Source organism: Poecilia reticulata, chromosome 8 (genome assembly GCF_904066995.2).
Source record: "Poecilia reticulata chromosome 8, P_reticulata-male-v2, whole genome shotgun sequence".
NCBI lineage: Eukaryota > Metazoa > Chordata > Actinopteri > Cyprinodontiformes > Poeciliidae > Poecilia > Poecilia reticulata.
In genome coordinates this window covers 20540494-20562300 of record NC_088837.1, presented here as the reverse complement: position 1 = coordinate 20562300, position 21807 = coordinate 20540494, and the positions used below count along the sequence as shown (strand labels likewise).

General features: G+C 41.0%; 1 protein-coding gene across 6 annotated transcripts; it reads left to right on the top strand.

Annotated features, from left to right (window-relative positions):
- The first annotated feature begins 778 nt into the window (after window positions 1–778).
- On the top strand, window positions 779–21637 carry LOC103469419 (disintegrin and metalloproteinase domain-containing protein 11-like). 6 transcript variants are annotated; one of them, XM_017306326.2, is made up of 26 exons: window positions 779–1441; window positions 1966–2132; window positions 5990–6066; window positions 6405–6471; window positions 8637–8719; window positions 8828–8891; window positions 9420–9480; window positions 10029–10210; window positions 10599–10670; window positions 10796–10962; window positions 11057–11141; window positions 11459–11549; window positions 12052–12103; window positions 12510–12609; window positions 12752–12823; window positions 12939–13031; window positions 14138–14218; window positions 14301–14351; window positions 14431–14494; window positions 14587–14692; window positions 14787–14906; window positions 15030–15198; window positions 16239–16350; window positions 17127–17217; window positions 18775–18792; window positions 19008–19170. In XM_017306326.2, the coding sequence occupies exons 1-26, from the start codon at window positions 1240–1242 to the stop codon at window positions 19021–19023; spliced, it is 2463 nt and encodes an 820-aa protein (XP_017161815.2). In that variant the 5' UTR covers window positions 779–1239; the 3' UTR covers window positions 19024–19170. The 6 variants fall into 6 exon arrangements, with proteins under 6 accessions (XP_017161815.2, XP_017161813.2, XP_081466309.1 ...); XM_017306324.2 differs by lacking the exon at window positions 17127–17217 and having other exon boundaries at window positions 10038–10210; window positions 19008–21637; XM_081610183.1 differs by lacking the exon at window positions 17127–17217 and having other exon boundaries at window positions 19008–21637.
- The last annotated feature ends 170 nt before the right edge of the window (window positions 21638–21807 follow it).

Genomic DNA, 21807 nt, shown 5'->3' with positions numbered 1-21807 from the left:
AAAGTGACTCCATCCACAGTGCACCTCCCCCAAACTTTCAAATGGACTTTGCTTCACGCATTTTCTGAAGGTTTCTGTCACCCTTACTGCTTTTACTGCCACACTTTTTCCTTGCACTAAACTTTCCTTCAATATGGTATGCTTGGGTGCATCACTCTGTGCACAGCCATTTTCCTTAGCAACGACCTTTTGTGGCTTACTCTGCTCTTGTCGAGCAGTGACTGCTACTGCTGGACAACTGTCAAGTCAGATGTCTCCCTCTTAACTGCATAAAACATGTCATGATGATAATAATACAATATGTATCTATACGTTATCCAATTGAATGTTTTATGCAATAATCTAATTAGAGAGAAGTTTGAAAGATTTTTGTTTCCTTTCGCAGATATATGTTCCTCCTGTGCATCAACAAATGAGAAAACGATTTCAGTTTTTACTTACCTGACGCTGTAAATCCATTTAACGCCTGACAAGGCTTTGTGATATTTTTATTTATTTATTTATTTTTTTACACTTCAGTTTCAGGAAAAAAAGTAGATCGCACATTAAAGAATTTTGATTCAAATTTTATTGGAAAAGTCTACCTGAATCTGAACTGTCTGAGCTTGTTACCACAGAAACAAACTTGAAGCATTAAGGCAGCGATGAGTCAGGGTTGTTTTCGCCTGATAGTCGGGACACACCTTAATCCCCTGCAGACCTGCAGCCTTGTCGAGATGGCAGCCTGAAATGTGTGTCTCCGCCGTTCACATCCGCACATTAACAACCCGAATGAACTTGTTGTTCGCCGATCTCCTTTCTGGCTCTTCTTAGGCCGTGCTCTCCAGCCGTCGGACTGCCGCATCCTCTCCCTGCGCAGCGCTGCATGGCAACGGGAGGAGGAGGCTGCGCGGGATAAGGGAGGGTACCGCGGCCCCACGTGTCCTCCTCGCCGCAGACCCTTCGCAGTTCTGCTCGGTTTCCCATCCCTCCGTTTCCGCATACCGCACACACACATATACAACTCCAGTCATACACCCAGCGCCTACTACGCATCCGCGCAGCGCTGCGGAGCGATGCATCCGCGATGCGCGCTCTCTCGTTCCTCGCCGATCCCATCGCCGATCAGTCTGTAGGCCCGGATCGATTCATTTTTCATCTTTCTGATATGCAAATCCGGACTCTCCGTGGCAGTGCTGACCGGAGCTGAGAGGGCGAGAGGTAGAGAGGGGGGAGAGATGAGAGGACGCGCATCATCAGATGTTTAGCAGATTAACTTTGGATCCTCGCCATCATCTCTGCTGTGCGTTTTTTGATCTTTTTCCTCCTCTCCACCTGCCGGGCTTCTTGACATTTGGCGGGGGTTCTCCATGCGGTAATCGGAGGGAATATGTAAAGATCATGCTGGCGGTGTGGTGCTTCATGGTCTTTGGTGCAGTGGGCGAGAGGCTTGCGGTGTCAGGTAAGCGAGGGGGAGGCGGAAGAGAAGGGGGGCTGTTCGGATCGAGAGCGGGAGCACCCTTTTCGTTTCCTTAGCATTTTTTCCCCCCACTTGAGCGGCACTTTTCTTGCCCGGGATTTTATTGATGCAAGATCTCGGTGCCAGAATAGCTCACTGATCACCCTGTAGATCTGCTACATCAACATGTTTCCACCGCAGGGCTTTCCACCTGCTTCAATAAACGTCTCCTTAACACTTAAACCCACAATGTTTAACAAATTACCTTCAAACCAATATTTACTTATAAAAGGACCCATTATATGCCTTTATGAGAGTCAGACTCTGACATAACTCCATTCATTTCCATCATAACACACCGTCTTATATCCAATAAAGGTCTTAAAATAGCAGCTGATCAAACACTATCAACTACAGAGTGCTAAATTAGGTCACCAAGTGATCTTCCACATACATTTCTATTATTTATACTACATGCTCATTAAAAATATCAAGGCATTCTGTTGGAATTTGATGTTCCTGTCCAGGTGCAGATGGAGGACTGTGGGACTGGTTTGCCCCCTCAGGGCAGCTGGATAATGGGGAAACTGAGATCACCTTTCCAAAGCGACTGGTGCAGCAGATCAAGTCGGAGGAGGAAATGGCTCATGACTTCTTGGATACCAGGGTGAAGAACAGCAGTGGGGACAGCTCGGTAAGTCACCTCTCAAATCCACTCGTCTGTTTCCCGACACCTTTACTTGCTCGGCAAGTTCTCAGTCCAGCAGGATTAATCTGGCAACCCAGGGAAACCCAAGAATGACAACTGGATCTCATTAAAAACAAAAACATCCCTGAATATACTGGATTTTTCTTCTCCAGTTTTTACCCTGTTGCTATGTAATGCAAAAACTATTAGGCAGGATGATATTCATGGGTGTCATTTAAACATGTGCAAGAGATGGGATTTTTGTCATTGCTCAGCAATCGACAGATGAAATAATGACAAATCAAACTTTTCTTTCTTATTCATGGCATTTGCTAAAACTCAGAAAACCCGCTGTTTTTTGTTGATAAACACATGAACCGAGTGCATGCTCTTTGAAGTGCATAAAAGCATGCTTTCATGCATAATCTGTGATAATGTCATAACTTGTTCATGTCCTGTTAGTGTTATACTTGTGTGTCTACTAGGAAACCTGCTGCACAACATTCAGTTTCCTTTAAAAAAAACATGACTTATCAATGTGCATTGATATCAGTAAAATGGTTGTGACTCATTTAAATGCTAACTTCTGCGTAAACTATCCCAAACAGCCTGCTTTGATAAGGTTTTTTTTTTTTTTTTTCAGCATTTTGACATTTCTTCTGTCATCACCACATGACTCTTCATCAGATATTCGGACGTCATGTTCGTTACCATACTGAGCCCCTCCCAGGCTTTTTTATTATTCATTAGTGTGTTGAAGTATGTCCCATTAAATATGAAACATGTCTGTGCGAGAAGTGCTGCATGGTGCAGGATGGTTCGAACACTCCCCGTCATTTATTTGAGTCATCTCTCCGAGTCTCTCTATTTGACAAAGAATTACCAAGAATGTCAGCATCACACGACAGTGCTGCTGCACAATTAACAACACGTGGCTCACAAAAGAGATGCCAGTCGCAATGGTGTAAAAAGCCGAATTTCTACGTTTTTCACCACATGCTGCCCTTTTCTTTTTGAAATATTGAAGATGCTTTAAATAAGGAGCAGATAAATTTAGAAACAGCTGGGCTTGATGATGATCTAAACCCATTTCTCTTCTCGGCAACGTCACGTTTTGCTCAAAATAGATGAATTGATCACTCCGTTTACCGACACTATCCACTTGCCAGACGGGCATCCAGAAAATAAACCGAACAATGATGCAGTAGTTTGGCTATCGCATTTTATCCAAAACAGAAAACAATTCAGTGAAACATAAAATCAATGCTAAGATTGAGTAAAGTTGTTCCGGTGGCCAAACACAGGTGCATCTCAGTGAATCAGAATGTAACTGATAAGGTGATTTATTTCAGCAAGTCGTTTCCAAAAGTTAAAAGCAGTATGTTGATTTAATAGACACAGTAACATATTTCAATCTTTTATTTCCCTTCATTTTCATTTATTTTTTTTTGGCAAAACATAAACAAGACTCAGAAAAAGCTTCCATTGTGAAGAGGGAGAAAATACAATTTATTATTTAAAGTCAAACGTTTTCTCGGCCAACAACAGAATCGCCAGTATTGTTTGTTTTTTTTAAATGCAGCCGATGGGGGAAACTTCTCATAGTGCTGACATCAATGCCACACGGCACCTTCTGTCGTCCCACACTGCAGGATCCATTAGCTTTGTAAACACAGCTGTGTGGGATATCACCGTCGCCACTTGGGATTTCTGAATGAGCAGAGGGAGTTCAGAGGCGGCTCGCTTTTGGAAGTTTATGAAGAAAATGTTTGGAGAAAGAGGCTACAGGCTGATTTCCTGCATGCCACTTTGCATTGATGCCTTAATTCATGGAAAAGAAAGCCTTCACTATATTGAGTTCATATACGCAACAGTACTTTGACATACTTTTAAATTTACTTTAATAGTCTGATTGTGGTAACCAGGAGAATATTTGGGTTTTCATGATCTTCTTTCAGTGAGTTTCCAATTTGCAAAAAAATGTCAAACTTAAATGAACTTATTAATGATTTTCTGCTTGACTGAGCTGCATCTGTGTAAGACCAAGTTTATATATTGAATAATATTAATATTTATTGATGGAACATATTTAGTAAACCTATGTTTATTTCCTTCCCTTGGTAAAATTGTTTGATTTTACTTTTTTTTTTATAAATTCAAATGGAACTTTGCAAAAAAAATGATAAAATTACAGTTTTTATTAAAAAAAAAGTGATCTCTCAGTGGAAAGTGCCAAATTCAACATAAGTTATCTGGATAAGACAGCCGATGAATTGCATGAAATCTTCTTTTAAGCTAAATGCACTACTCTTATAGTGCACAAGGCAATGAGTGACAGGGAAGCCAACTTCATAGGGAGGTGAAAGGAAAGTCACTAATTCAGAAGTTCAAAAATGCAAACTTTTTTCCCCCATCAAATTTTTTTTAATTATTTATTTATTCAATTGTAGCACTTTTATCAGAAGATCCCAGTTGAGACACAAAACTAATAATTTTCAACCTTCAGAGCGGCCTAAACGTTTCCTAACTTAAGTCCTCATTTCGCTTTGTTTGTCAAACTGCAGTTGTCTTAAACTCTTCAATTGACTCCTTTGTTGCCTTCTAGAAACAAGAGATGAAGAGAGATTTTATGTTTTTAGTATCGCTGAGCATCAAATAGCCCAATTCCACATAAACATGACTTTCTGAGCTGAAATTTAAAGTTCTGCAAACGCCAAACCAGAGCCAAGAGCTAAATTTGACGCAAAACTGTTGAGTCGTGTCATCACTCTCTTTGAGATTTTGAGACCTTCTGCAGGGTTCAGCTGGCAAATACACGTAATGCTAAAATTGAGTCACAACAGACTTTTTAAAATGTACATGTATCCCCCATTATCTTTATTTTCAGCTGAAATGTACAGGATATGTGTCCACATTAAAAGTGGAAAGGCTTTCAAGTGTATCGCGTTTTCGTTTTTTGGAAACAAAGCAAGCATTTTAACTCGGCTGTGCAAACATCTGAGAGTAGATGAGATGGTTGCCAGCGGCGTGCGAGCGTTTTGACACAATCCAATGCTGACAAAATAATCACTTGAGAGTGATCATTCGTTTCAAAACCACGAATGATGTGACGCTGCAGCGATCTGGCAGGAAAACACACTTTTTAAACATCTACATCTTTATCTGCTTGTAAAGTTTATGTTTCATCAATAAAAGCTCCGGGACGGTTTCCAAAAATGGCCTGAGTGATGAAACTGTCCTGTTAGACAGCTTCAGCACTGCCACAATATTACTGTACTGTAGCAATGACAGAGCGTGTGCAGTTACTTCAGCCTGTCCAAGACAGTGGTGAGAAATATGTTGTCTGTGCTCGCTGGAGGGAATAATTTGTGGACAGTGAGGCATTTTATTGAAAAGCCCAATGATTCACTGGGACCCTGTTCCTCCAGACAGAAATCAAAGCCAGGTTGGCACAGTCGGAGCTGCCTAGTGTGTAGTAGATCCCTCTCCGTCTCTTTCCGGCCCTACTGTCTCCTCACCTCCGCGATGCTGGCAGCTGTCCACTGGGGACATCGGCACAGCTTGACTGATTATAGACAATCAACGTCTAGTTCCGTCCTCCTCCACCTACTTCCCTTCTGTGACTGTCAAGTCCCCCTCTATCATTCCTCTCACAATGCTCTGTCACACATCAAACAGGCACAGCTCTGTCAATCAAAAGGGCCTTTATCAGTCAACGTAATGTTTTCCAGGTGTATTGATCCTTGCTGAATTATTCAAGAGTTTATGGGGAATCAGCTTAGTTCCAGCTAAGTGGCAAATGTAATAACTGTTTTCCTGCAGAAGTTAATGTGTGTCTGAGTAATATTTGATTCCGTCTGCAGCCCGTCCACCTGGCTCTGAGCTGCTTTCAAGTCGAAGCCTTCGGACGCACCTTCACTCTTGACCTGGAACTAAACCAGTTAGTACCATCAGATCTGTGTGTGTGTGTGTGTGTGTTTTCCCATCCTTTCTTGTATCAATGAGCACACCTAATCTTCTGCAGCTGATCTCATTAGCATTTTCCCCGCTCATACGCAAATGCACTTAGCGCCTCTATTATGCTACACGACAAGATGGGGAATACCGACGCTGCACTCTCACAGGCACACACACGTTTTAATAGCAAAGCATGTTAATAGGTCTGGTAATTCTGTGTGGAATACATCTGAGGGGAGAACCTTTGGTGTGAGATATCCCAGAATACATTTTCTCTGATCTTGGCACAGATATTGATGGTTATCTCTCCTCTTCTTTCAGTCACCTGCTGTCTTCAGATTATGTGGAGAGGCACTTTAACTACAACGGCAAACCACTTCAGTCTGTGGTAAGAGTTTCTCTCTCTCTCTTTCTTTTTTTTTCTTTACATCTACAGGGGGCAATATTTGCTGATGCCAGTGTTGATGGGGGACTTGTTTTATTTAGTGGTTTGAAGAGGTGACCAGAGTTGCAGTGCAGCATTTCGGCCTGTCTTTATAGTCGTTCTTCCTGGATATCAAAGTTTGAAGAAGCACAACTTGTTCAGAGCAGACCATTTAACATACTGGTCCGTTCACATTTTAAAACGATTAACTTTTGTTTTTATTGCGATTTTAAGTGGCAGTCCAACACAAATTAGTGTCCAGTTTCAAAGTGGAGTTGTATTGATTAAGTTTATTTAATATAAAGTGGAATCTGAAATTCTTTATTGTCATGCAATGGAGAAATGTGGGTGTGTCATCCAGGCTCACACATCACTAAAATCATAGAAGATGTTATTAGGCTAAAAGCTGTAAGAAATAATAAAAATAAAAACATAAGCCACACAAAAGTTTTAATTGGCTTTTTAGAATAGTAGAATAAAACCCAGGATTTATACTGTGTGTATAAAAAGTCATACCCAGGTTAGTTAAATTAAAGGTACAGCATAGTCAGGTGACACTGATGAAAGTATCTCCACTCATTGCCAGTCACCATAAACAGTTGCTGATAAAACTGTTGCTACCAAAGGCGTCACAACCAGTTATTAGATTTAAGTTCAAACCAGTGTTTCACATCGGGCCAGGTTGTGTTTTTAAAAAAGATGATTTATTAATTTGATTAACATGAATATTTGTTCACACTAACATGCTCAAGTTGAATTTTCTGGTCTCATTGCTTGTTGCTGTGTGTGTGTGTGGGGGGGGGGATAGATGCATATTTGTGTAATTTTACTAAATTTAGAAGCAGAGATGCTTTTTGTTTGCATTCCTCTTTTAAGGCCAATTTTTAGATTCATGGTTTGGCAGTTTGATCTCATCCTGGTGGTTTGTCTATTTATAGAAAGTGCATTATGTGCTTTCTGCTCTAAAGTAGGCTGCCGTGCAGACACTGATCAGGAGTGTTACTGGTGTGCACATATGAGAGCTTACCTGGCAGTCGGCCGAGACCTTTCTAAAACACTCAATGCAAAAAAAAAACAAAAAAAAAGGTTGTGTCACAAACCCACACAGACTCACCAAGATAGCAGCGTGTGACCGAATAACAAACTTTACCATACCATTGGCCCTGGGATAGACTTAAGCATTTTAAGTAGTCTGATCACCATGTGGGATGGTTGTGATTTTTATACTTTTATTTTTTTTCTACAAATGTACCACTTACTGCCCCTCAAGCGCCCACCTACCCATCTACCCAGCCAGCACTACGTGTCCCCACCCACAGTCGCTCCAAACTCTCCTTCAGTCCCCCTGACCAATCACGGGCTTGTTTCCACAGCAACCGGTTAGCTCAGCAGCATCATTAAGTTCTTGGCAGCCAAGAGAATGAAAGAAGACCAGGAGGGAGGGATGAGCAGAGCTGTAGCAAGAGGAGGAGGAGAAAGGAATAAGGAGTGAAATGCCAGTTAAAACAAAGGCATGATGTGCTTTGGCATTACGGCCATGTACGTGTGTTTGTAGGCAGGCGGGAGGGAGAGGGAGGCTGGCAGTGGAAACCTGCAGTCTGACCAGATTGTCACTCAGCTGGATGTAGGCCTCACGTGTCGGCGCTGCTGCGGCTGGACGTGCCAGGCGTGCTGCTTTCAGGGCATGCCGTGCTTTGGCACCGATCTGTGCCATCGTTTCGGCCCGGGACCCGCCCCGCTGAGCTCGGTTTGACTCAGGTGAAGCCACATTTCTCTCCCGTAACTAGTGGCACGTCCCCCCCGCGGCTGCAGCCTCGCAAGGAAGCGTGCGCAGATAGTAGTGTCCTTGAATTTTAGCCTGCTTCGTCCACACTTCATTCTCAAATCAAAACAGTGCTGGCAACATGAGTGTTGGTTTATTGGAGAGATCCTTGAGCGTGCTTTACCTCCACCTCCAGCCTTATTGTGAATGAAGAACAGGAGAGTGGAGTAAACTCAAGTAGGTCACCAACTATGCTGTAACTGATGGTGAGGGAAGAGGAAGAGTGGTGGCATCTAATGAAGTAGAAAAGCAGCTATATAAAGCCTGGGGTCTTCTATGAAGTATATATTTTTTGTTTACCTTACAGGGAGGAGAGCACTGCTACTACCAAGGAAGACTAAGAGGTTTACCAGAGTCCTGGGCAGCTGTCTCCACTTGTCATGGCCTCTGGTGAGAAACCAAACCATTATTTCCTTTTTCCAAATCCTGCTTCTTTTCTTGCTCATGTTTTTATTTTCTGTCCTGCATCCACTAATTTATCTTTCTGTTGCTTTGCAGTGGGATGTTCTCTGACGGTTTCTACTCTTATGGAATTGAGCCTGTTCACAATGCGAGCCAGAAGGTAAACTTTAACTTAAATGCACAGTAGGGAAAACTGAAAAGGGTTTAATTAGGAAAACATCCAAAAGTTCTCAGTTTCCCCACAAAATAACAGTGGAAAAGAGTTGTTTTACTAAAAAGAAATTGAATTTTTCAATATAGCAACGTATTGTTTTTATCTATTGGTCAGATTTCTTTTTAACCCGCTTTAGCATTTATAGCACAATTTTATTTTTCCAAGTTATTTTATTATTTGATTTTTTGTTGTTGTTGTTGTTGTTTTTGGTTCCTAATACCTCATCCTTCCTGGTTAGCAAGGGTGAGCTTTGGGAACCATTTTGTTAGAGAGCCTATGCTAAAATATGTGATGAATTTTGGGTTTTACCAACAATTCAGGTAAAATTTAACTTGATCCGGAGCAGACCCTCCTGTTTGGTGGAGTTTGGTTGAATACCTGACGTTTTTCAGAGAAATGTATTTTTTCTAAAGACATTTAACACTGAACAATTATTGAGGGATAAAGACTCCTGTTGTCTGTTTTCTACTTTAGGAAGAAGGAGCTCACTTAATTCGCAGGATGCCTGATATCAGACTTTCCCAGCACTGCCCAGGTGAGCAGTCTCAAAAACAGACCTTTCACGTAAAGCAGGTCAAGACTGAATAAATGTGGTTTAGATACACAAATATTGGCAGCTCTGGCAAAGATGTGTAAAAAGACTCAAACCTTTAAGTTGAACACATTAATCCAAATTATTTGTTGTTACTACTTTTTTTTTTTTATAAATCCCCTTTGCCAATAGGACAGCACTAACTTTGCTTATTTCACAATGTTTGAGCGTACAAAGAAAAATAATCTCTACATCATTGCTCATGTTCTTCACAATTAACTGAACAAAAATGCGAAGGATTTTCAAACTAAAAGCAAAAAGCCTGACAATAATCTGAGAAAAATAAATTCAAATGCAAAAGAAACCGAACGTAAGAATTAACTGAGTTACTCAACACAAATAAATGTGCTTATATACGGCAACACCATTTGAGCAATAATTCACATAAGATACAAACACAAAAGAAACGAAAACCCAAAGGAGGAAAAGTGTGTCCATGTCGCCCCCAATGATAAATGTTCATACCTGCAGCTCTGAATATGTGCTTTCAGAGTGTACAGAGGACAGTGAGCAGGACAGCAGTGAAAGTGTTGAAGACGACGGTAGACCAGAGCAAACGCAGGACCGGCAGGTGACCGGGGGGCTGAGAAGATCCAAGAGGTTTGTCCGCAGGCCCTCTGTCCAGACTGAGACCAAATACGTTGAGCTCATGGTGGTAAATGACTACGATCTGGTGAGTTAAGGGTGTAATTCTAGCGCTCCGCATCGCATTTTGTTTTTAATTTTTTTCCCCGTTTGTTGTCTTTCTCCTCTGATAGCAGGACAAGGCACATTTAAGGGTGTTTGGTTATTGATGCAGCTGTACCCAAATCAAGCAGTTTGCCGTTGTTTGTTTGATGAATGTAATGCATGCCAATCCATTTGTAATTTAAAAAAGTCCTAAGAGACTAGGATTGTAAAAATCGAAGAAAAAATAAAAACGGTAAATCAAGACTGCCTGAATTTTATAGAAATGAACTTGGATTTACTTTTTATGTCAGTAAAGATCTGTACCATTGTGTGCTGGAGTGCATGAGAGATCCATTTCCTAAGCCATCTGTGGACCTTTTCTCTCTCCTCAGTTTGTGCAGCTGCGTCGCTCGAGCAGCCAAACCAAAAACTTTGCCAAAGCTGTAGTCAACACAGCAGACACGGTGAGAAACTGTAAATCCTCCTACACCCTAACGCCACAAACACCACCTGTCGGGATGTATGTTCTCATTTGGGAAAGGTCCACGTCTCCGCAGTGGCGGTAACAAAAGTCGATCTCTGTCGTCAGATCTTTCAGGAGCAGCTGAACACCAGGATTGTCTTGGTGGCCATGGAGACCTGGACCTCGGAAAACCTGATGCCGGTCGTGGAGGACCCGCTACTCACGCTGCAGAACTTCATGAAGTACAGGAAGGACAGCGTCAGGGAGCAGAGCGACGTTGTCCATCTTTTCTCGTACGAGGACGACGACAGAGTTTGTGCTGAGAATCTCGACTCTAGATCCCAATGGAGGGTTGATTTTAAACGATGGGTTTTCTGTGCTTTTCAGAGGGCGTACATTTCACAGTAGCCGCAGTGGGACGGCCTACACAGGAGGGGTGTGTTCTCCAACAAAAGGAGGAGGAATTAATGAGGTGCATTTGGCATTATGCTCATAATTTAGAAAACGGCGATTATAACACTGCAGTCGTATTTGTTTTGAATCTGGAAGTTAAGAGTATAATTTGAAATCAGGATGAACGATCTTAGCTTCTCTGTTGCAGTTTTTATATGTATTTTGTGTGTTGTTCTGATTTATAATTAAAGCTACGGGTCAAAATTTCCTTTAAAATTGTTCAAACTGTGATGGTTGTTATCTGTGGAACAACGCGTCATGGTCAGTTTTTCTATTTCTTTGCCATTTTGTTTCAAATAATTATTACCTTTTAGTAAGTCTGTTTCTACCTTTCAGTATGGGAGTGTCGGGGCGATGGCCATCACTCTGTGTCAGAGTCTTGGCCAGAACATCGGGATGAGATGGAACAACGTAAGAGCCTCGGCAGGTAAGACAACTTAACACACAGAGGTTCCACATGATTTCACCCCTTTACCGTTTCATATCTCCAGTTCATACTCGTCACTATTTCATCCCAAGCTGTTGCACTCGCATTTATATCCACAAACAATTTCATACGTCTCAATTTTACCATTACTTATGAGTTTTTTTATGTTGTCCGTCAAGTATTTTTGATAAATTATGGAGATAACATCCAGGAATCTGCAAAGAACTGATCATACTGAAACATCGGTTCTTTCGCGTGACTTTATTTTCCCATTCTTCCATCTGAATCCAAATTACTGAGAACTCTGAAAACAGATGGAATTGTGACCTAAATAATGTGCAGGAACCCAAAATAGCCGGCCAGGCTTTTTCTTTTTTTTTTTTTTGACAGTTTCTAAAAAGTTTTTGTTTTGTAATATTTTCCTTTCATTTTCTGTGGTGTTTAAAAATAGAAGTTATTCTTTGTATTTTATGTTGTGTTTATTTTTCTTCTTCTTCTTCAGGTGACTGCAGATGCCCAGATGCCTGGGTGGGCTGCATAATGGAAGACACCGGGTAAAAAAAATGGCTGTTTCTACCCTATTTGCTTAAACAAGTTAACACCTTCATGAGATTTAAAGTTTCTTATTTGAAGCCTAAATACATTTTTGCCTTAACAGGAGACGCCAGATTGCTGTGTAAAGTATTACAAAGTGAACTAAAAGTATTTACTACATGAGTGAATTGGACTGGGCTCCCCCGGACAGATGGGACAATAAAGATGTGAATTATTTGAGATATATCTTACTGCAGATGGGAACATTTGTGTCAGATTGCAAAGTGATGGCACACACACACACACCCACGGTTGATCTGGCATTCCTGACTGGCCAAAAAAGCATTGTACTGTTTGTGTTTTAGTGTATGTCTTGGTCTTCATGCGCCTGCGTGTGTGTGCGTGTGCTTATGTGTGTGATCACAGATTTTATCTGCCCAGAAAGTTTTCTCGCTGTAGTGTTGACGAGTACATCCAGTTCTTGCTCCAGGGCGGTGGGAGCTGCCTCTTCAACAAGCCGAATAAGGTGAGGATGATGAGGAGTGTGATGTCCATCTCTGAATAGATTCATCTTATAGATTTTATTCATTTGTACACCTTGCCTCATTTATCTCTATATTTCTACACAGTATTATCTTACAAATATATATATATATTTATTATTTTAGCTGTTGGACCCTCCAGAGTGTGGAAACGGCTTTGTGGAGCCAGGAGAAGAGTGTGACTGTGGATCCCAGGTGGTGAGTAGCCAGCTTTCCTTCACATTAAGCTTTATATTTCGACCTGAGATGATGTAAAGTTTAGTGGAACAGATTATTTTTCTATTTATTTATTTCTTCCTGTCTGTGGCTGTAGGAGTGTGTCCGCAGCGGAGGAGCCTGCTGTAAAAAGTGTACTCTTACCCATGATGCCATGTGCAGCAATGGACTCTGCTGCAGTGGCTGTAAAGTAAGTAGAACAAGAATCAAAGTTGCAGATCTATAAATTATGAAGACGGGTATGATTAATTTATACATTAGGCACAAGCAAAAACAAGAAGTTATTTTACCTGACTATAATAATAATAATAATAATAATAATCAATGTAATTTTTAGCGCACTTTTCATTAATAAAGATCTCAAAGTGCTACATGGTGCAGCTAAAAACAGATAAAATCAACAATCAAAAACAATAAAAAAAAAAAGACAGTCATTTAAAAGTGGAGTAGGCTTGTCTAAAAAAAGTTTTCAAGCCAGTTTTAAAAATCGGACAATAATTGCAGGGCTCTCAAATAGTTCGGGAGAGAGTTCCATAGACGAGGAGCCTTTTGCCACATTTTTCTGATAAATTTACTACAAAAATCTGATGATCATGTTGAATTTGTTCAACTCTATTTGGACTTAAACTTAATCCATGCTTGTTGGTCAAATGAAGCTAATATTAAGCTTTTTTGCAACAATAGAACACTGTAAGGCTGTTTGATGCAAAACGAAGTACACGTTTTTGGAAATGCTTCTTTTTCCAAGTCTTGTTTTATACACGTTGAGTGTAGCAACACATGAATCCACATCTATTTATGCATGACCTGGTATGCACGTACCACATACATTGCAAACACATAAATATTCATTTTCATCTCTCTCCAATCCATAATTATGCGCTTAAGTTGAAATAAAGGTAGAAAGCCATGCCACTTATCGCTTTTCCTTCCACAATGCTGAAGAAAGGGTTAATTCTTTATCAAAAGAAACTCTACTATGCCACCTAGTGGTAGATGTGAGAAAAGAGAAACTCTTGTGGCTTCCAGTTTAATTTTTACCCAAATTAAAATGCAGTCAAAACATTGGTGGAAATTTGATCAGCCACATACATAAAATCAAATGAAGATTGTTGCTAAACCTAAGCATAGTGAAATTTGAACAAGCAAATAATCCTGTCTTTATATTTTTTCATCCATTTGATGCTATATAAATAGATTTGATCCTTTTACGTCAACCTTTAAACTTTAAACCGCCAGTATGACACCTATATGACGTTTTCAACAACTTTAAGTCTCTCTCACTCTGCCTCCCAGTATGAGCTGAGAGGTGTTGCGTGTCGAGAGGCCGTGAACGACTGTGACATTCCCGAAACCTGCACAGGAGACTCCAGCCAGGTGAAACTTCCCGTGGAGAACGCTGGATTAAACTGATGCATGTTGCGTGAACATTTATTTACGGGCTTTTGTTCTTTGGCAGTGCCCTCATAACGTCCACAAGCTGGATGGTTACATCTGCGACAACAGCCAGGTAAGATCTGGATCATTATATCTTCCAACTCTACTGCCGGGGCTTTTTATGCTTTACCTGCACTGTTTCACCTTCATAGGGACGCTGCTATGGTGGACGCTGCAGGACTCGTGATGGACAGTGCAAAGGACTCTGGGGCTATAGTGTGTATACAAAGAGACAAAAACAATTACCTCATCCTGTGACATGAACATGTGCATTACATTGACCGCTCCGCTTTTTAATCCTTGATCAGATTCAGCAGACAGGTTCTGTTATGAGAAGCTGAACGCTGAAGGGACAGAGAAGGGGAACTGCGGTCGGGGGGCTGAAGGGAAAGGCTGGCTGCAGTGCAACAAGCCGTGAGTCAAACAAGCTGCAGAGTTCTGAGCTGGATCCCCCCCAAAAAGCACAACCTGCTGTTTATAACTAAAGCATTTATTTCTCTCACCTCAGGGATGTATTATGTGGCTTCCTTTTCTGTGCAAACGTCACAACAAAGCCAAAATTTGGCGATCTGCAGGGTGAGGTGACCAGCTTTACCCTCTACCATCAGAACAAGTACCTGGATTGCAGGTAAGCTGCTGCAGCACATCTGCAGCATTTAACAGTGCAAAAAAAAGAAAAAAGTTCACTTTTAATATTGTAATTCCATTTGTCTTCTTCCACTTATGTGACGCTTGTGGACGCTTCACCCAGAGGCGGCCACGCCCTGCTGGAGGACGGCTCCGACATGGGCTACGTGGAGGACGGCACACCCTGCGGTCCCAACATGATGTGTCTGGAGAGACGCTGCCTCCCCGTCGCGGCGTTTAACCTCAGCACCTGTACAGGATCTAAACTTGGACACATTTGCTCTGACCACGGGGTAAAGACATTCTGAACATGATTTGATTTTTAGAGGGAAAAATGTGGGTGTTTATTTATTAAACTGGTTATTTTTCACCAGGATTATTTTAAAACAGAGGCTCGATATTTCAAATATTTTTTTAAAAATCCTAATAAAATCCAAACCTACGTCTATGGATTCATGTTGTAAACAATATTTATAAAATACTCATTGAGGTAATATAGGTTGTTGAAAGTCTGGTGCTTTTAATTTAATTTAGTTTTATTTTCCACATTCTATTGATTTTTATTTTTGCGTAGACAGGCATTCAGGAATAGAGTTGATGTTTAAAATGTATATAAAAATTCTGATATTTGTTATTAAAATTTATGTAAAAATAACAAGATAAATCAAATAAAAAAAATAGACATATATTGGTGGTTTTACAATCCCAGAGTTTTTTGTTGTTGTCTTTTTTCAATATTTTTTAACCAAAATACCTTATTTGTGAAAGAATCAGCACAAAGAAACGAGAATAAATAAGCTAAGGATTTCACTCCATATTTTTATATTTCAAAAACAACTCATTTTACAAAGTAGATTATTTCAGCAGTGAAGTAATTGAATATGTCTCTTTTGTTCTATAACAAATCTATACATTTAAATATACCATTTACATTTTATATGGATTTAATACCAGACTGTTTTTTTTTATATAGTTGACTTTAATTTGTATTACTTTCCATATTTATTCCATCTTATTGAGACATTAAAAGCTAAATTATGGCATCTTGTTTTGAAAACTGACTAGAAGATCAAATATGGTTCTGTGAAAAAGTATTTGTTCACTTACAGAGGAGTCCCTCCGTTTTTAATATTTCATATCATCAAACACATTTAATAATATCAGACTAAAATAGCCTGAGTAAATACAAAATCAATAGAGTTTTGAAATGTTTTTATTTATAAAGGGGGAAAAAAAATCTTTCTGGAACATTTTTTGCTGATTTTTCCCGTGTTTGCTTACTGTTCCCCCCAACCGCCCCACAACAACAACAACAACTGCTTCTTTCCTGCAGACCTGCAGCAACGAGGTGAAGTGCATCTGTGACCGCGACTACACAGGAAAGGACTGCAGCGTTTTCGATCCCATCCCTGAGCCCACCGTCCCGACAGGCCCGGAGAAAAAAGGTCAGCGGCAGAACTCAAGCTTTCCCATCTCTCTCTCTTCCTCTCTCTCTCTCTCTCTCTCTCTCTTCCTCTCTCATCATATAATCCCCCGCTCATGGTCTCTTCTCACCACCTTCTCTCTGTGCTGAAACCACAAAGTGGGATAACTCACCTGACTGTCATGAGGATGTTGAGCCGTGTGTTTTCCTTCCTGCTGAGTCTTGCTGGTGTGTGTTGAGCGTATTGTGCTGAAATGTGAATATGTGTGCGGTGCTTAGAGGTGTTTCTTTCGGGGGGGGGCTTTTTGTTGTTTTTTTTCAGGCACTGCATTTTTTTTTTTAAGTGTCTCTTACTTTCTTGCAGTCTGCCAATGAGACAGAGAAATTAAGCAGCTGCTCTTTTAGGCCCAAAACTGCCATCCTGAGCAGGAGGGTGTCCAGCTGAGAGAGCAGGAGAGGGGGAATGAGAACAAAGTAAAACATCTCTCTCTCCTTTTTTTTTCTTCGTGTAACTGTTGTCCCCCCTCTTGACCCCGTCCCACTGAACCTCCCTCGCTCACCTGCCACCCAACGTGATGGTCTCCCCCTCCCCTTCATCTCTCTGTCTGTCTCTGTCTGCAGGTTTCTCACCATCTGCCTCTCTCTCTCTCTCTCTCTCTCTCTTTCTCTTTCTCTCTAGTTGATGTTGTACTGTGTTGATGCGGTCTTCTGACGTGTGTTTTTTAGTGGTGTTGTTTTTGTTTCTGCCCCTCCTCTTCCTCCGCACCCTTCCTCCTCCCCTCCCCCCCCTCTGCGCAGGTCCCAGTGGCACCAATATCATAATAGGGTCCATCGCAGGTGCTATTCTCCTGGCAGCTATAGTCCTAGGGGGAACAGGATGGGGATTTAAGTAAGAGTTCTGGCATGCCTTTGTGTACCTGTCTGCTTCTACCTCAAGAACCCCCATCCACTCCTCCCACTATCACCAGTCTGAAATAGCTGCAACTCATTGCCCAGTAGCTGGGAGGGGAGCTGGGGGAGTGAACTCTGAGACGCTCTCACGCTTGAACGCTTTATAGGCTTTGAGATCAAATCCTCACCGGTTGTTTTTGCTCACGTTTCTGTCTACGTAAATGTGTTTTCCCGCTCGGCCTCTTGCAGCGACGGCTGAGCGGGAGGGAGATATTTCTCTGCCAGGATCCGTTAGAATCAATCTGATCTACACCACTGGTGCCACGTCTGGAAGTTCCCCGTTACTTTTGTTTGCCTTTCTGGACTTGCGTTACCTTTCAAAAGTTCTGAAGAATCCCGAATTTATTCAGAAGACTTTCTGTTAACCTTCAAAAGTGGTCTCTGTTAATGGTTCACTTGAAGAAAGTTCAACACCTTGCAAGGAAAATAAAAAAAAGAAATGAGGGATGACTCAAGACTTTTCCACAGTATTATCCATGTCGGCTTAACCTAAGCAAACTGTATTCTATTTCTACTTTTATTACATTGTTCAAGCCTCCGTTATTCATTTTTCCTCAGTAGGCCTCATCCTAACCCCGAGTCCCCTCAGTCTACTGCAACAAACCGCCTCTGCATGCTCGCTTTGGTTCCCTCTGTAAGACCTGACCTAAAAGGACGGCTCCTACTGGCTAATGAATTAGATTGCCAGTGAAAGGTTATGCATGCTGTCGTTCCTTTTAGGGTCAGTGGGACAGTGCTGGCCACATTTATTAGGATTCCTGGTAAGGATGCATATAAAAATGCTCAAGTCGTGTATCATTTTCTTTGGATGTACAACTTCTTATGCAGCACAGTTTTTCCTCTATGCTTAGCAGTAAGGATGAGGGGTTCTCACAAATTGCAGACCAATCTAGAGTGATTGTTGCCAAAAATCTCAACCTTTTTCTCTTGCCAAAATTTAACAAATGCAAATGTACAAATGTACAAAAGAGTACAGTTATTTTAAAATATTATTTCGGAGCCCACAGGAGGCTTTCTTAAAAACTATTAGTTCTTTACGTTGGTTTTGTTTCCTCTCTGAATAGATGTACTCAAATGTGGCTGGCACTGTGTGCATGAGCAAGTTTCTTCCTACTAGTTAGACTTATTAACAGTTTCTGCTGAATGTGATCTCGCCACTTTATTCTGACGGAAGATCATTTCAGGGATATCATACTGAATTATCATCGTTGGATTTATGTCTTGTAGTTGAATCTAACAGTGCCATTCAGCAGAGCTAATTCAATAGAAACAATTTGAAGTTTTAATTCAATTCTAATTAATATTTCGTCCGTTTTGTGCAGCTAGTGTTCATGCTTCTTCATTTTGTCCCATTTTACGCAATGTTCTAACAATCTAAAAAAAAACGACAACAAAAAAAAACACTGTTGTAGTAATTGTTTGTACTTTCCCGTTCTTGCTGATTGAACATGTTCTGACTTTTTGTCTCCTTTCTTGGCTTGCTTCTGTGACGCAGGAACATTCGAAGAGGAAGGTACAATCTTAGAAAATATAGTAGTCAACCTGTAACTTAATTCGTTAAAATTATTTGGATGTTGTTTTTTTAGGATTATTTCACTCCTGCTTGACAGCGATGCATCTCGATGCAACCTCTGCTTTGACTTTAAAGCTAAATTTGTACATTTTCTGCCCGTCTGTGTTAATCTTCCTGCAGCTGTTTTTTTTTTTCCTTCTGTCCTTGTGTTTCAGATCTGGAGGAGGATAAGATCACTGTCTGTCTCTCTGTATGTGTCCTATCCATGCTCGTCTTCCTCCTCGCACCGTGTCGTTTCCACGATAAAGAAGAGGGGAATGAAAAAAAAAGAACACACAAGTCTTCCATTTCAGCCCCGGGATCTCTCCAAATCTACGTAGATGATCACTTCCTCCAAACTCCCGTCTGCTCCTTCCATTTGTCCTTCTTTGGGATCCCCACCGCCCTGGGGCCCGTGGGGCTCCTCTCGCCATACCAGCCAGATCACACTCATGTGGCTGCTGCCAGCTGAGGATTGTGTCCAGGCTTCACCTAAAGCAAGGATGTGGCCGTCTCTGTGGGAGACGCCAGGGGTCCTTATCCAGTCTAGAGGCCCTGTGAATGTGCTTTGGTGTCTTCTTCTCACAGCTCAGACATTCTGGGGGAACAAAGTACACGTCGATGGTGGACCAATTTGATAAGAGACTCAAACCTGCCACTATTTCAGTCCAAGATTCAAAGCTGGACGAGTGCACAGACCGAACTAATGTGACAGAAGATGAAACGTTGGCTGTTTTTTTTTTTCCTTCCAAAAATATGGACCTGAGGTTCAGTACCTCCATAACTGGCCGTGAGTTGGTGCACCTTTAACTATCAGTTCAACATTTGGAGATGAGGAAATGACTGCAAAAGAAATCCTACAATTGTCTGTTTGCATGTTTTCCAAAGAGAGGCTAAGGAAAGACTAATTGCCAAAATAAGTCGTTCGCAGTGCCTTGCAAAAGTATTCATACCCCTGACAACCTCTTGTCATGTAACGAAAAGTTTGCAGATTAAGTGAAGCTGAATAGCTTTTCACTTTTTTTTAAAACAAATCTGAAGTTTGGTTTTCATTTGTATCCACTCCCCTTTTATTAAGATACCCTTAAGTACTGGTCGCCTTTAGAAATGATCTAATTAGTAAATAGAGAAGCTGTTGACGCCACAGCTATTAATTGTGAATTTTACAAATCTTGCTTTTATGAACGAAGAAGCAAGAAGAAAGTCAGCTTTGAGCAAAAAAAAATACATTAGTCAGTTTTATAGTTTGTAACAGGCCATAAGGCACAGATGAATTTAAAATGGTATGCGCGTCAGTAAACCAACACTGGATATGAACCTGAAAGATGGTAGTATCATGATTTGTGGCATGCTTTTTCGACAAGGAAGCTGGTCAGAGTAAAAGAGAAAGATTGATGGAGCAAATCTGGAATAAAATCTGTTGAGACTGAAAAACTTTTCAAATTGGGGTGAAGGGTCACCTTCAGCAGGACGACAACCTTACCTAAATCTAAAACTGTGGTAAGACTTAACTTTCTTTTCAAAAACATTATGTATGAAATTTGACTGCAATTTTGTAAAGAATAATAATAGGACATCATGTTCTCTAGATGTGCAAAGCTAGTAAAGAGGTGACCCATAAGATTTCCACATGTAATAAGTTTAACAAGAGGCAACTCTCCATGTTTTTACCTAAAGGTATTAATACTTTTGCAAGGCACTGTGTCAATAATTCTCAGCTTATGAGCATCTTATGCTCCACTAACTTCCTCCATATGAGTTTTCAGGTAAAACGAGAAGCTACGTTGTTATGGTTTTGGGATCATTTTTTAAAAAGAAACCACTGAACTACGAAGCAGCAGAGACCGTAACTTAGTGTTTTAAATGTCAGAACGACCAACGTACATTCCACTCTACCTGTCCGTGTGCCCTCACCTCTTCCAAAGTGTGTAGAAGGTTTACTCTGTATGTCTGTGATTGTGTGAGTGAAAGATATTTTTAAAGGAAGCCAGAATGTACAGTATTTGTGTTTACATTTAATGTAGGGGGCAGTCGCGTCCACGCACACGTGTACACTCCTCTTAGGTAGGCAGGTTTTACCTCTCGTCTCTTTCTACGACCCGCTGGCGGCCGCAGCCAGGCGGCGCGTTATTGCCAATTTTTAAGTCTTACATTGACAGGAAACAAGCACCTGCCCACTGTACGCACACCCATTTGTAAATATGTGCAAATTTTACTGAATGTTAAATGCAACCGATGGAGCTTTACTGAAAGCTGTGTTGAAACATTTAGTTTTGTTTCTACTAATGAATAGCCTCTGATCTCTCGTCACAGCCTGCATTTGCAAAGCCCTCTAAACACGACCCCCCTTTTCATGTATCTCTAAATGTGGCTTAACAGCCCTGTCTTTCACAAAATCTTTTGTATGTTTGTTGATAGCCACCAAGCCTCTGAGAAAAAGCCACCCACCCCAAACCCACCTACCACTAAAAAAAAAAAAAAAAACTCTGAGGACCCTTTGCTGTACATGAGATTAAAGTTTTGGTTTGGGGTCCAAGAGGCTGTTTGTCTGATGCTGTCAGTGTAAATGAGGTCAGTTTGGTTTGAATGAGGTTTGCACTTTGCCAGATGCACTATTGTTATTACAATATGTACAGAGGGAGCATCAGATATGATCAAGAGGGGGTTAAAAAAAAAGAAAAGAGGCATCTTTCACCATATTTTTAGACACTATCTTTTTGGACTGAGACAATGGGGGGGAAAAAAAAACATCAACTGATGTTGTAGATGGACTGAAATGAACAAAAATAAAATACTGAAACATGAAGTCACCTCTTCTCTTACATTATTCTGCCTGTCTTTAGCTTTATACCCATAAAAATACAAAGTATTACTATGATTTTTGAAGTGCGTGTACACTTGACATGCAAAATCCAATCTCATGCTACTTCTATTCAAAGCGTACATGATTCTTCTAGATCAGATTATGGGGTGCCA

Bases quoted from the DNA above. Each gene is read 5' to 3' on its own strand.
- LOC103469419 (XM_081610183.1), top strand. From the start codon at position 1,240: ATGTTTAGCAGATTAACTTTGGATCCTCGCCATCATCTCTGCTGTGCG. The intron at 10,211-10,598 runs GTGAGTTAAGGG...CTCTCTCCTCAG, and splicing joins TGGTAAATGACTACGATCTG to TTTGTGCAGCTGCGTCGCTC. The intron at 15,199-16,238 runs GTAAAGACATTC...TCTTTCCTGCAG, and splicing joins ACATTTGCTCTGACCACGGG to ACCTGCAGCAACGAGGTGAA.